General features: G+C 63.6%; 1 protein-coding gene across 1 annotated transcript; it reads left to right on the top strand.

Annotated features, from left to right (window-relative positions):
- The first annotated feature begins 206 nt into the window (after nucleotides 1-206).
- Nucleotides 207-11,836, top strand: TESK1 (testis associated actin remodelling kinase 1). The gene is made up of 10 exons (XM_084278909.1): nucleotides 207-498; nucleotides 7,041-7,162; nucleotides 7,303-7,351; nucleotides 7,584-7,730; nucleotides 7,881-7,963; nucleotides 8,328-8,418; nucleotides 8,683-8,766; nucleotides 9,232-9,321; nucleotides 9,422-9,572; nucleotides 9,827-11,836. Exons 1-10 carry the CDS (start codon nucleotides 280-282, stop codon nucleotides 10,855-10,857), a joined length of 2,067 nt encoding a protein of 688 aa, XP_084135035.1. The 5' UTR covers nucleotides 207-279; the 3' UTR covers nucleotides 10,858-11,836.
- The last annotated feature ends 605 nt before the right edge of the window (nucleotides 11,837-12,441 follow it).

Here is a 12,441-nt window from a genome sequence, read left to right as displayed (position 1 = left end):
GCCCCGGCTCCGCCCCGCTGGTGCCAGCGCTCAGGGCGGTGGAGGCGCAGCGCCGGGCCGCGGCGGGGGTCGGGGCGCCGCCGCCGCTGCTGCTGCCGCCGCTGCCGGGCCATGAGCGCCGCCCGCCCCGCCGCGCCGCCCGCCCCGCGCCGCCGTCGCTAGCAGCGCCCCAGGAAGGGCTGGCTGGCTGGGCGGGTGAAGGGGGGGGAGGCGCCGGAGCCCCGGCCGCGGGGCTGCCCGGCCGCGCCGCACCGCGCCTCGCCGCGCCCAGGGATGTGAATGGCGCTGGGGGTGCTCGGCGGGACCGATATGGAGTGGGAGAAGCTGCCGCGGCGGCCCGGGGAGGGCGAAGGGGAGGCGGCGGGGCCCTGGCCGGGCTGCGGGCGGCTGCGGCCCTCCTCGTACCGGGCGCTGCGCAGCGCCGTCTCTACCCTGGCGCGCATCGACGACTTCTACTGCGAGAAGATCGGGGCCGGCTTCTTCTCCGAGGTCTTCAAGGTATGTGGGGTCGGAGCGGGGATGGCGCTGCCCGAGGGGTTCGGGCATCCCCGAGGAGCGCGGTTCCCACGCAGTCCTCCCCCAGCCCTCGGTGGGGTGCGGGGGGGCGGGGGGGGGGGGGGTGTAGCCCCCCCACCCCATCCCTGGCAGCTGTGCGAGGTGTCCGGGTGCGGCGGTGACCTGGGGTGCCGGGGAGCCCGGTCCCCGCGGTGGGTGTTGTTCCTGCGTGCAGGGGGAGGGGAGCTCCGGCTCTGTTTACAGCCCGGGAAGGCTGAGCGCTCCGGAGCGCTGCGGCGTGGGTCACAGCGGGGCCGCGGCGGGGAGGGGGGCTGAGCACGGGTAGGGTGGTGGGCAGCCCAGCCCGGGGAGCCCTGTCAAAACCCTGGAACCCCGACCCCGCCAGCCCCAGGGTGTGCCTGCGGGAGGGGATGTGAGCAACGTTTGCAGCCGGTCCGGGGTGATTTCCAGCGTTGCTGCTGGGCAGGTGGAGGTGTGGGGCACCCCATGGGAGCCTCCCGAAGGGGACTGGGTCAGGGAGAGAGGCGTGATGTTGTTGAGTAGCGCGGGGCTGGCCCCTGGCAGGGACCCCCGAGCTGTCTTTGTCTTCTGTCTTCTCTGGCACCACCAGCACAGCAGGGATGCCTGTGTGTGGCCTGCACCCTGGTTAGGGGTGCCAGGGTGCTGGTGGGCAGCGTGGTGCCTCAGGGACAAGCCGTGGGGATAATATCCTGGCAGCCCACCCGGCACTGCCAGGGCTGAGGGGCTGTGCCCTGCCCCACTGCCATGCCCACCTCTCCATGTTTGAGGGGTGGTGTGTGCACGTGTTGTTTTTGTCTTGGGCATCGCTTAAGGCACCACAAGCTATTTGGCAAGGAGTGTCCTTAGATCGTGTTGCTGGTGGCTTCACCCCTTCAGAGGGGCAGCTTTGGGCTGGGCAGGACCCACCGCCCCCTCCCACCACAGTCACTGGGGTCCCGGGCAGTGCTGTGCTGCGTCGCCTGCGTGGGACTGTGCTCCACAAGCAGCATACCTGGGTGGCCATGTCCCAGCAGGACCTTGGGGTCCCTCTCCAGCCCTGGTGCCATTCCCTGTTCAGCAGGGAGACTCCCAACACCTGGCTCCTCGGCAGGCATGGAGAGGTGTCCTGCCAGGGGTAGTGGCAGGCATCCAGAGGGGTCCCTCTCCTCCGTACACCCTCCTTCCCCATGGAGCTGTGGCCTCTCTGCTGGCCAGGTTCCTGCTATTGATCTCTGGATTGGAGCGCGTGGCCACACCTCGGAGCAGAGGGAGGCATTTAATAACGTCAGGCATGGATACAGCTCTTTAATAATGGATGCCACCGTGTCTTGGCCAGGCCACGATCTCTCCTTGCGTCGCTGTTGCTGCTTCCCTGGGCACTGTGGGAGCTGCAGACCGCTCCTTCTCCCACCCATTGTTTGTGTTCTTGTGAGGTCGCTTGCGTGTAGAATTTGGGGGAGCAGCAGAGGTTGGGGGGGTGTAAGTGGGATCAGGCAGCAGGAACCGATGTGTGTGCGTGGCAGAGAGGAGGCAGGGGCAGGAGGGGGCCAGATGGGGCTTTGTGCTTGTGCGGTGGGTTGCATCCAAGAGCTCAGCAGGATGGTGGGGCAGGCCCGGGATCTGTGCTGAGGTCTGTCTGCCCGAGCTTGCAAGGAGGATGGAGCTTGGCAGGGCAGCACAGGACCCGTTTTCCTCCCACCTCCCTTGTTCCTGCTGCACTTTACATGGCCGTGGGCACTTGTGGCTCCCTCCTCCATGAAACTGCTGGGTCCTGCCTCATTCCGGCTTGGGTGGGTGTGGGACTGGGGACATGGACATCTCTGTCCCTACCCAAGTAGCTCAGCCCCAGTGTGCAGCTGAGCCAGGGCCAGGAGGGGTGCAGAGGCACTGGCATGGGCATCTGACCGTGTTCCCAGCATTAAAGCCAAAGGACTCAGCATGTCTGAGCCCCAGTGTCCCAAGCTTGTCCCTGGGTTGATCCTTCTCCCACTCCAGCCAAGTGTTTCTCTAGGAAACCCTGTCCAGGTTTCCTGGACACTGGCGAGGACAAGCTGCCCTTTTCCCTGGGGATTGCTCCCAGCTGAGCCCTTGCAGTGCCGCAGAGCTGAGCTGTTCCTGTCTGGAGCCACTGGCTCCCATTGCCTTTTTCTGTGTGATTTCGGAGGCACCAGGCCCACCGTTTTTCTGGGGTACACGGGCATTTCAGCGAGCTGCTTCTCCATCTCCAGTGCACTGAGCAGACTGAGCCGGGTGTGTTTGTGCCAGACATTTTCTCCAGCCCTTAAGCCACTGTTGCTTCTCTTACCTAAATCCCTCCCTTACTTCTCCATGTGCGGTGCGCAGCAGGCACAGGGGGGCTGTGGGCAGCCTCCTGGCTTTTCCCAAGAACTGGGTCTGGACATCTTCACTCCTCCTACTCTGCACCTTGTGCCCCGCTGTCACACATCCTCTTGGAGACACTGCTTCCCAGGGCACGGCCGCTCAGTGCCTTCGGCCCAGTGCCCCATTTCCGTGGTGCCAGGGGGTGGATTAACAGCTCCCAGTGTGGACAGAGCTCCATAAAGGGCTTCAGCACTGCTGCTGCCCTCCCACCTGTGCTCACTTCACTGCCAACCTTTGAGATTTCACATTTCCACCCAACTTACCAGGCATGACTGATGATAAAGCTCCTTCCCTCTTATCTGCTGCCCTTCATCCATGGACCTTGCCTTGTTTTGCAAAGGAGGGTGGAGTGGCATGACACAGATGGAGAAACTAAGGCAGTCGTGGAGGAAGTGAATTTGCCGAGGTCAGCCAGCTGCCATGGGGCTGGGCACAGTCCCCACCCCGCTGGTGCCACTTGGGAGCCCTGGGCATTCGTCAGGGATGGGTGCTGGGCCCTTTTCGCTCCCCAGGAGAAAGTCTGTCTTGACCAATTCTGCCTTTTCCAGATGGTAGGCAGGTTTCCCAGTCCCACCAATGAAAGACCTGTTGCGTGACTGGGATTCCTGCAAACTCAGACCCAGCCATCATGGGTGGCTTTTGGATTACTAGCGGTGTCACAGCTCGCCCCCTTACCTACCCTCCTGCACTCCTCTGCTGGGGCCCCCAGGGCAGAGGGGTGCAGGATGATGCCTCTGTGTGACCTGTGCCAGGCTGGGGCGAGGGGACATGTGCTGAGTGGGGTGAAGTGTGAGCCTGTCCCCAGCATAGTGGGGGGCTGCCTGCTGAGACCCCCGGGTGAGGGGACTACTGGGGGGGGGCTGCACCCTATGTCTAGACGGGCGTGCCAGCTGCAGGGAGGGAGCGGGCCGTCTGCTCGCTCTGATTAGCATGCTCTTTAAATAAGACTCTAATTTCCGCTGTTAAAAGAGCTCGGATCCCTTGTGCCCAGGCTGGGGCCGCAGCCAGCCCTGTCCCATCCCCCCAGCCCTGTGTGATGGCAACAGATGGGATGGGGACTGACACCGAAGCCCCGGCTCGGCTCTGGTGCCCCCGTGAAGCACCCAGCCCAGGGGCTGTGAGGCGTGCTGGGGGATGTCAGCAAGGGCCAAGGGCTTGCCTGGTTTCTGGGGTGGGGGGCTGGCAGCTTGTCCCCTCCCCACAGCCTGGTGCAGCTGCCCAGCTGAGCTCAGCTCTGGGGAATGTGCTGGGATTCCTGGGCACCATGCCAGAGCTCGGAGAGGCAAGGGGGGGTGGATGTTGTCCTACCCCAGCTGGCTCTGCTGCCCGCTGCCTTTCCCGGGCAGGTAGGGAAGGAAACCCCCCGTAACAAGGGGCTGTGTCCCACTGGGGTCGTGGCTTGCTCCCTCCTCTGCCATGCCTGCTTCAGAAGGATGGCTGGACTGGGCTGGGTGGACTGTGTGAACTGGCCAAGATGTGGGAGTCTGTGGGAAGCAGAGGCTGGCCTTGAGCTGCAGGTGAAACGGCAGGATGGGGCCTCACATGCAAGCCCAGAGGTTGTGTCCTGTGTCACTGGGGCTGGAGTCATCCTGGGGGCCCCTGAGGCCCCAGGGATGGACTCCAGGGCACGGCTGTGCTGTCTGAAGGGCTCCTGAGGTCCTGGGGAGAGATTCCAGGGAAGGGGCTTTCACTGGGCCTTCCCTCCCCGCGGCTGTCTCTCCTCCAGGATTAAGGCATTAGCGGCAGCACTCGCACCTGACCCAGCGCCTTACAATGTCAGAAGGCTTATTAAAGGAGGACGTCAGCCATGGGCATGTCCTGGCTGCGTGGCGCTGGGGGGGCTGCTCCCCGGCCCAGGGGCACTGCTGCTGCTGACCAGGCCGCAGCCAGCCCCGCGGTGGGTGCCCGGCCGCCATGCGTGCTGCCCGGCGTTCCTTCCCGTCGTGGGCGCATGGCGCCGGAGCCTCACCGCCCGCAGCCATCCCGGCGGGACCAAGCCTGCCTGTGCCGTCCTGGCGCCTGGCAGCTGCTGGTGCCAGCGGAACTGACCCAGCCTGTCCTGCCAGCCTCATGCAGGCAGCGTGGGAAGGGAAGGGGAAAGGGGGAAGGGGAAGAGGAAGGGGAAGGACTGGACTTTACTGGGTAGCACCCAGTGCCAGGTGGCACTGGTGGGGCTGAGGGGTCCTGCTGACCTCGCCTGGGCTCTGTCTCCCTTGGCCCCCGGCTCCACAAGGAGCTGGAAGGGTGAAGAGAGACCCTGCCCATCCTTCTTTGGCCAGGCAGGTCACCTCCTTAAAGCCCACAAAGCCATCAAAGCCAGGCTGGGGGCCCTGTTTGTGTGCCTGGTGCTGCCTCCAGCTGCCCCCTGCATGGGGATGCAGTGGAGAAGGCAGCAGTGGTGGGGATGGGGTGGGGGTGCTATCGCCCTGCCTTCTGGTGTGGGGCACCAGGATGGGCCTGGCAGCAGTGCCAGGCACTGCAGGTAACAGGGTGGGTTGAGCAGGGTGGTGGGCACAGGGAGGACCTGGGGTGCCATTAAATGGTGAGCCCTGGCTGAGTGGGGGGCTGGAGGAGCCATGCTCCCCACAGCAGGGACTGCGTCATCACCCTCGGGTGGGCTCCCCCTGAGCCCAAGCGTCTTGTCTGTGCTCAGCAAGGAGGAGGCATGGAGTAATCCATTCTCCCTCCAGCCCCCAGCATGGTGGGTGGTCTTGATGGAGGCCTAGGGTGATGATGGGCATCTGGGGTATTCCCTTCTCCCTTGTCCAGGGTCCCTCCTGATCTCTGCAGCCAGCTGGCTGGCTGGAGGTGACACAGGTGTAACCAGAACAGGTGACCAGAGGCAGGTGAATTGTTCAGAACTTCTCCATGAACTCAGTGAGCTCAGTGGGGTCAGTACAGACTGAGCTCTCCGCCCCTCGCTTCCACTCTGCCCTGGCTGGTTTGGGCTTGGTGCACCCATACGTATGGGGAGGTCTTTATAAAGCTCTGATTTCCCACCAGCCCCTTTTGGGGGAGTGGAGCTGCTGCCCATGCCGTATGTATCAGGTGCTGGATGGGTCGCCGCTTCAGCATGCACCCCAGGAGAGCTGCTCCCTGAAGCAGTGCCAGCTGTGGGGTGGGAAGAGAGGACCCCAGCTTCCCCCTGTTGTGATGGGGACAGGCTGTGAGCAGAGCGGGGGCTCTGGGAACCCTGCCTTCAGCCAGCCCTGCTGTATTTTGCCCAGGGAGGCAATCCCTGTGTCGGGGGGGGGGTGGGGGTGTGTGTGTGACAGGCCAGGGGCTGGCATCAACACAGCAGCCTCCACCAGCATCGACTAAAAAGGAGAAGAGCGCGGAGCTGACAGCAGCGCCCAGGAATGCCTGCGCCTCCGTGCGCAGCTCCGAGCGTGCCGGGGGCAGCTGGGCTCCCACGGGTTGTCCCCTGCCACTGGCTGCTGCGCCAGGGTTGGTCCCATCCCACCCCCAGCACCCACTCGGGGGGGGGAACCCTCAGCACTGGTTCAGCACCCCCTTTCCCCCCCCAGAACAGCGCTGGGATCCTGTGCTTGTCCTTCACCCCACACGTGCCAGGGGGCTGCAGAAAGTCGGGGGTGTCCACACTTGGCCACGCTCCCAGCTGCTGCTGCTGCTGGCAGGGGACCAGGCCCCCAGCTCACATGACAGCGCCGGGCTGGGGACAGCTAAATATACAGCCTTGTCAGAGCGCTGTGCCCCACGGCGCTGGGGTCATGCACTGGGGTAGCGCTGGCCACCCCAGATCCGGTTCAGAGTGCAGTGTGCCCTGCTTGTCTTGTGCCCTGTGCTGGTGGGGTCTGACTGGGTGGTCCTGACCTGAAGAAGCCCATCCCCTGTTCTTGCAGCAGGGTTGGGGGCAGAGCTCGCCCGAACTGCCGTTGCCCCTCTGTGTGCTCGGGGGAGGGTGAGGATGTGTGTCACTGATGTTGGGGGTCCCTGGGGTGCTGGTGTGCTGGGAGAGCCTTGCCTAACCTTGCTGGTCCCTGGGGCACCCCATGCCTTGGGTATGTGTGGTTCTCAGCTCTTTCCTCTTGGGCTGGGGTGGGTCCTGGATGCAGGCTGGTGCCTGGGGGTCTGCAGAGACACGTGGGGCTCAGCCTTCCCCCCTGTCCCCGCCCTTCCAGGTGCGGCACCGTCAGTCTGGCCAGATCATGGTGCTGAAGATGAACAAGCTGACCAGCAACCGGGCCAACATGCTGCGGGAGGTGCAGCTGATGAACCGTCTCTCGCACCCCAACATCCTCAGGTAGGACCTTCTCCCTCGCTTCTGCCCCCCTTGCCCCTATTCTGTGAGGCCTGGGCAGTTTGGAGCCACTGCCAGTAGTGGATGAGCTCCTGGGGCTGGTCCCTTGCCACAGCCATGCCCAGGTCCCCTCTGTCTCGCAGGTTCATGGGGGTGTGTGTGCACCAGGGACAGCTGCACGCGCTGACGGAGGTGAGAGCGGTGCGATGGCGGCTGTGAGTTTTGGGGTTTCTGGGGGCCTGGGGAGGTGATGGTGACACCTGTGGGGACACTTTTGTGGTCCGTGGAACATGTGCAGGGCAAGGTCTGCTGGTGGGGGGCGGGGCAGGGTGGTTGGGGGATGCACTAGGATGAGATGTGGCTACCCAGCGTCATGGAAGGGAGCGGTGGTGTGGGGGTGCGATGGTCTGGCTCTTCCCATCAGTACATCAACGGTGGGAACCTGGAGCAGCTGCTGGACAGCCCTGCGCCCCTCTCCTGGTCTGTCCGTGTCAAGCTGGCCCTCGACATCGCCCGTGGGCTGCGCTACCTGCACTCCAAGGGCATCTTCCACCGTGACCTCACCTCCAAGGTACACGATGCCTTCAGGCATCTCATTGCCCTCATTGCTGTCCCGTACCCGTGTCGCTGCCCCAGGCATTGGAGGCTGCTTCATACCAGGGCATCCCAGGAGTGGGAGCCAGTGGTGCCACTGGTGTGACGGGTCCCCTTGTGCCCCCAGAACTGCCTGGTGCGCTGCGAGGCCAATGGATACACAGCTGTAGTGGGCGACTTTGGCTTGGCAGAGAAGATTCCCACCTACAGGTGTGTGGGCAGTGTCCACCTATCCATCCTTATTCTTGGAGTGGGGGTTGGCAGCCCACTTGGCACGGGAGCTGGGTGGGACATTGGACATTGGGGATGCAGCTAGAAGAGCAGGGATGGTGGGCAGTAGGGATGGTCCCTGGTTGTGGGGACTTATGGGGCAGATGGATGGGTTTGGGGCTGGCTAGGAGGGGGTGGAGAAGGATGGTGTGGGTGCTGATACAAGTTCCTGGGGTGAAGGGAGGAGGGTTGGCCAGAATGGGAGGTGAAGACGGTGGTTTGGGCTGCCCCGGCGGGAGGGTGGGAAGTAGGAAAGGGGCAGGGGACTACAGGCAGCCCCTCATGTCTCACCATGTCCCACCAGCGAGGGCAGCGAGAAGGAGCCGCTGGCTGTGGTGGGCTCCCCGTACTGGATGGCGCCTGAGGTGCTGCGAGGGGAGATCTACGATGAGAAGGTGAGGCTCTGTGGGTAGAGGGCATGGGTCTTCATCCAAGCGTGCCAGCTCTTGGCAGGGTTTATGGCCCTCAGGTGATTGGGCACAGAGGGAAGGAGCTGAGCATCCCTCAGTGGGCAAGGAGGCATGGCCCCCAATGTGGCCTCGTGGGGAGGAGGAGGGCTCTGGTTTCTCTGGGAGGTGGGCACCACCTCTGGGCTGCAGGGCAGCCTCTGGTGACTGGGGGCTGCAGGACAGCCTCTGGTGACTCCCTGCTCTCTGCAGGCTGACGTGTTCGCCTACGGCATCATCCTGTGTGAGACCATCGCTCGTGTCCCTGCCGACCCCGACTACCTGCCCCGCACCGAGGTGACTCCCTGGGATGAGGATGGGGAGGGAGGGCAGCAGCCAGTGGCACCATGGCTGGAACTGCATCACCAAATGAGGGTGACTGTCCTGAGTTGGGCATAGCCCTATGTGCAGGAGCTGCCCGGTGTCTCGGGGCAGGGGTGCTGTGTCCCAAATGCCTCCTGGCAGCAGGAGGGATGCTCTCTGCTGTTAACCTGTCTTCAGAGCCCAGGGTCAGCCTGGGTGGGAGAAGGTGACCGCTGGGTTCAGGCAGGGAACTGGAGGGATCTGTGTCCCGGCATCCCCCAGCCTTGTGCCAGCTTGGGGTGATCCTAGGGTCCCCCCTTGCTGTCCTGCAGCCGAAGTGCTGCCAGATCCACAGCCTTGGGTGGCACACAGTTTGGGGAGTGGGGGGCCCAGGACAGCCCAGGTCTGCTATCCTGATATCAGGACCTGACCTCACTCTTGTTGCTTTCCCTGGTGCAGGATTTTGGCCTGGATGTCACCACTTTCAGCACGATGGTGGGAATCGACTGCCCGTCAGCCTTCCTCCAGCTCGCTTTCCACTGCTGCAGTGTGAGCCTCCCATTTCAGCCAGGGCAGGGGGGAGCTGCCTGTGCCAGGCTGGGGTGCTGGGGGTGCCCCAAAGCTCACCGGGAACCCTTCCTGCCCACAGATGGACCCCACCTCCCGCCCCTCCTTCCTGGAAATCACACAGTGCCTGGAGGGCATCCTGCAGCACCAGCTGCATGCCGAGGGCACCGGGGCCACCCTCTTTGGCATCGGGGAGACCCTGCCTGCGCCTGGGACAGCAGCCATGCTCATTGGTATGTGGACACCCTGGGGACAGGCCATGGGGCTGGAGGGGGGGAAGGAGTGGCGTGCAAGGAGGGCGGATGTGGAGTGTCACATGCCACCCCAGCAGCTGCAGGGGAAGGAGGTGGGGGTTTGGCATCAGATCTGTGGGATCTCGCCGTTTCCATCCCCGGGTTGCACCCTTGGGTTGCTGGGTGTGCAGTGAGCACCCTGTGGCACCCTGTGCTGCTGGCAGCCGGTGACCTGCTCCTCTGCCCACGCTCAGGGGTGGCAGAGAGGGCGGCTGGCCGCACCGAGCAGTCGCCCCTGTGCGAGCTGGGGACCCAGCACCTGCAGCCGGACCAGCGCCTGTCCCGCAGCCAGTCCGACGTGTTCCCTCCCAAACCGCCCGCCCTGCTGCCGGAGCCCGGCGGCGGGGCCAGGACCAAGGAGACTTCCCCCCGCGTCAACCCCTTCTCCCAGCGGGAGGATCTGAAGGGGGGGAAGATCAAGCTGTTCGACACGCCGAGCAAGTCTGTCATCTCGCTCACCTTCGACCTGCCGCCCCCCGGCCCGCTCCAGCTCAGCAGCCCCGTGACGCCCGAGCCCGCCGTGGAGGTGCAGTGCGACTTCTCAGCCCCCACAGCCAGCCCCCGCAGGTGCCACTCGCTGCCCACCTCCCCCGAGCTGCCCCACCGGGGGGGCCTGGCGCTGGGCATGGGGTCCCCTTGTCCTGCTGGTGACCCCAAGGCCCTGGCTCTCCTTCCACCCCGGGCTTCTAGACAAGCCTCCCCAGCCAGCTCCGGGACAGAGGAGCGGAGGGACTGCGGCACCAACGGCCCCGAGCCCCCGCAGGCCCTCCCCCCGCCCCCTAACAGCAGCTTCATCCGCACAGCATCCCCGGGTGCCCAACCCTGGCAGCCAGAGCCACGATTCCCCAACACCCTCCTCTTCAACAACAACCACGTGGTGGCCAGCAAGCCTCTGGCCTGGGGCAGTGGGCTGGAGCATGGCTTCTCAGAGCTCAGCATCCACTGCGCAGCAGCGCTGGAGCGGACGGAGCGCACGGCCATGCTGCCCGGGCACAGCTCTGGTGTTGTGCTAGAGCAGGATGAGGTGCTGCCCTGCCCAGGCTGTTGCCTGATTCCCTTCAGTTTTGTCTCTGTCTGCCACCGGCCAGCACCCAGCCCACCTCGGTACCAGAACCTCAACTCCGAGGCCAAGAGCCTGCTCTGCCACGACCGGGGCCACCACCAGAAAGCCCAGGGGCCAGTGCTGGCGGAGCCCAGCCTGAAGCTGCCAGAGGCACAATCCTAATACTGGGGATTTCTGGGGAGCGGGGCTGCATCCAGCCACCCCTCGGAGCTCCCCATGGCTGCACAGCCAAGCAGGCGTGGGGGCCCAGCACACCCCCACAGTCCGTCCTCACTCGCTCTGCACTTGGTGGCCACCAGTGGCCATCGTGCCACATGCCGTGGCTCCCACTGCTCTGACCAGGCGCTCAGGCACCCATCCCACCAGGATTGGCCTCAGGGGTTTGCAGGGAGCCCCAGGGGTGGGCTGGGTCCCTGCTGGGGATTGAAGTGCAATAACACCCCTGCGCCAAGCACACTCCAGTGCTGCGCCGAAGGGCAGGAATGGTCCCCCATGGGGCCCCTGGGGCTCAAACCCTAGATGCAGGACCTCCGTTCTCCAAGGGCTCACCCCTCTGCTGTGCCTCGCAGAGGGATGTGCAGTCAGCCCCCACCCCCGGGGGATCCAGGAGCCCCTGTGGTTCTCTGAGGTGGGGGGTGAGTGGGGCTGGTCTTGGAGCAGAGGGGTCAGTATGTGTGTGTGCGTGTGTGTGTGTGTGCGTGCGTGTTGGGGGGGGGGGCTGGTGGGTGTCCCTGTGCTCCCCCACAGCCAGCCTCTCTTACAGGGACAAGTGTGCTGGCAGCTGGGAGAGGGACGATGCCCATGGGGTGGTGCATGGGCAGGAGTGCCAGAGCTGGGGTTGCCTCTCCCTCACCCAAGGCCAAGCACTGGGTGTGCTGAGCTAGCACAGCATCCCAGAGTGCGAGGTCAGGAGTGGGGTGCTGGTAGAGGGGCTGGGGTGCCAGCTTGGCACTGGGGGGTACAGGCTGGTGGGCAGCACAGCCAGGCTGCCTGGCCCTTGGCAAGGGTGGGGGCCGGCTTTCCTCTCTTCTGCACAATGCACTGGTGAATGCAGAACTCTTGTGTTTTTTTTATTATTAATAATAATTGCTAGTAATATATACCCAGCTTATTTAAAGTGTTCACTAAAAACTGAATGTCCCAGCAACTTCGGCTGTTGCTTCTGTCTCTTGGGTGCATATTGGGTGCAGAGGGGAGTCTGGACCCAAAAGGTTGGGTGGGCTTGCCTGGGGCTTTGCTACCCCTCTGGGACCACAAGCCAGCCTGGCTCAGCCCAGGATCTCAGTGCCCTCAAAGCAGCCGTCTCAGCTGGAATGGTTTCAGTCAAATTCTGTTACAATTTAGGTTCTTTGAGTCCATGACCTCCAGTCCATGTTTGTACATAAGAAAGCAAAGAGCAGACAAGCCATGTCTCTTTATTGCTTCAAAGTGGGTTCACCCAACGGACAAGACAGAAGAGTGACATGTGCCAACTCCAAAACACCTGCCTTTTAACACCCTTTCACTCTTCAAGCAAGCTAATTCACAAAGCAATTAATCAACTATATATGGCAGCGTGACCCCATAACAAAGTGAAAGCATCTTTGCCTGGTTGAACATGACTTCCTGTGCTCTTGCCTGGCTGCAGTGTTACAGCAGGGCTATTTTGCTTAATCTCTGCTCCTGCACGTGTAGTAACTATTTAAAGTCCAGATGACTTGTCTCGCAAAGCCTCAGTCTGCTGCAAGATGCTTTTGCTTTTGAAAG

Source organism: Gallinula chloropus (assembly GCF_964237585.1).
Source record: "Gallinula chloropus genome assembly, chromosome: Z".
Taxonomy (NCBI): Eukaryota; Metazoa; Chordata; class Aves; order Gruiformes; family Rallidae; genus Gallinula; species Gallinula chloropus.
Note: the sequence above shows the minus strand (reverse complement) of the source record. Positions and strands in the feature narration are given on the sequence as shown.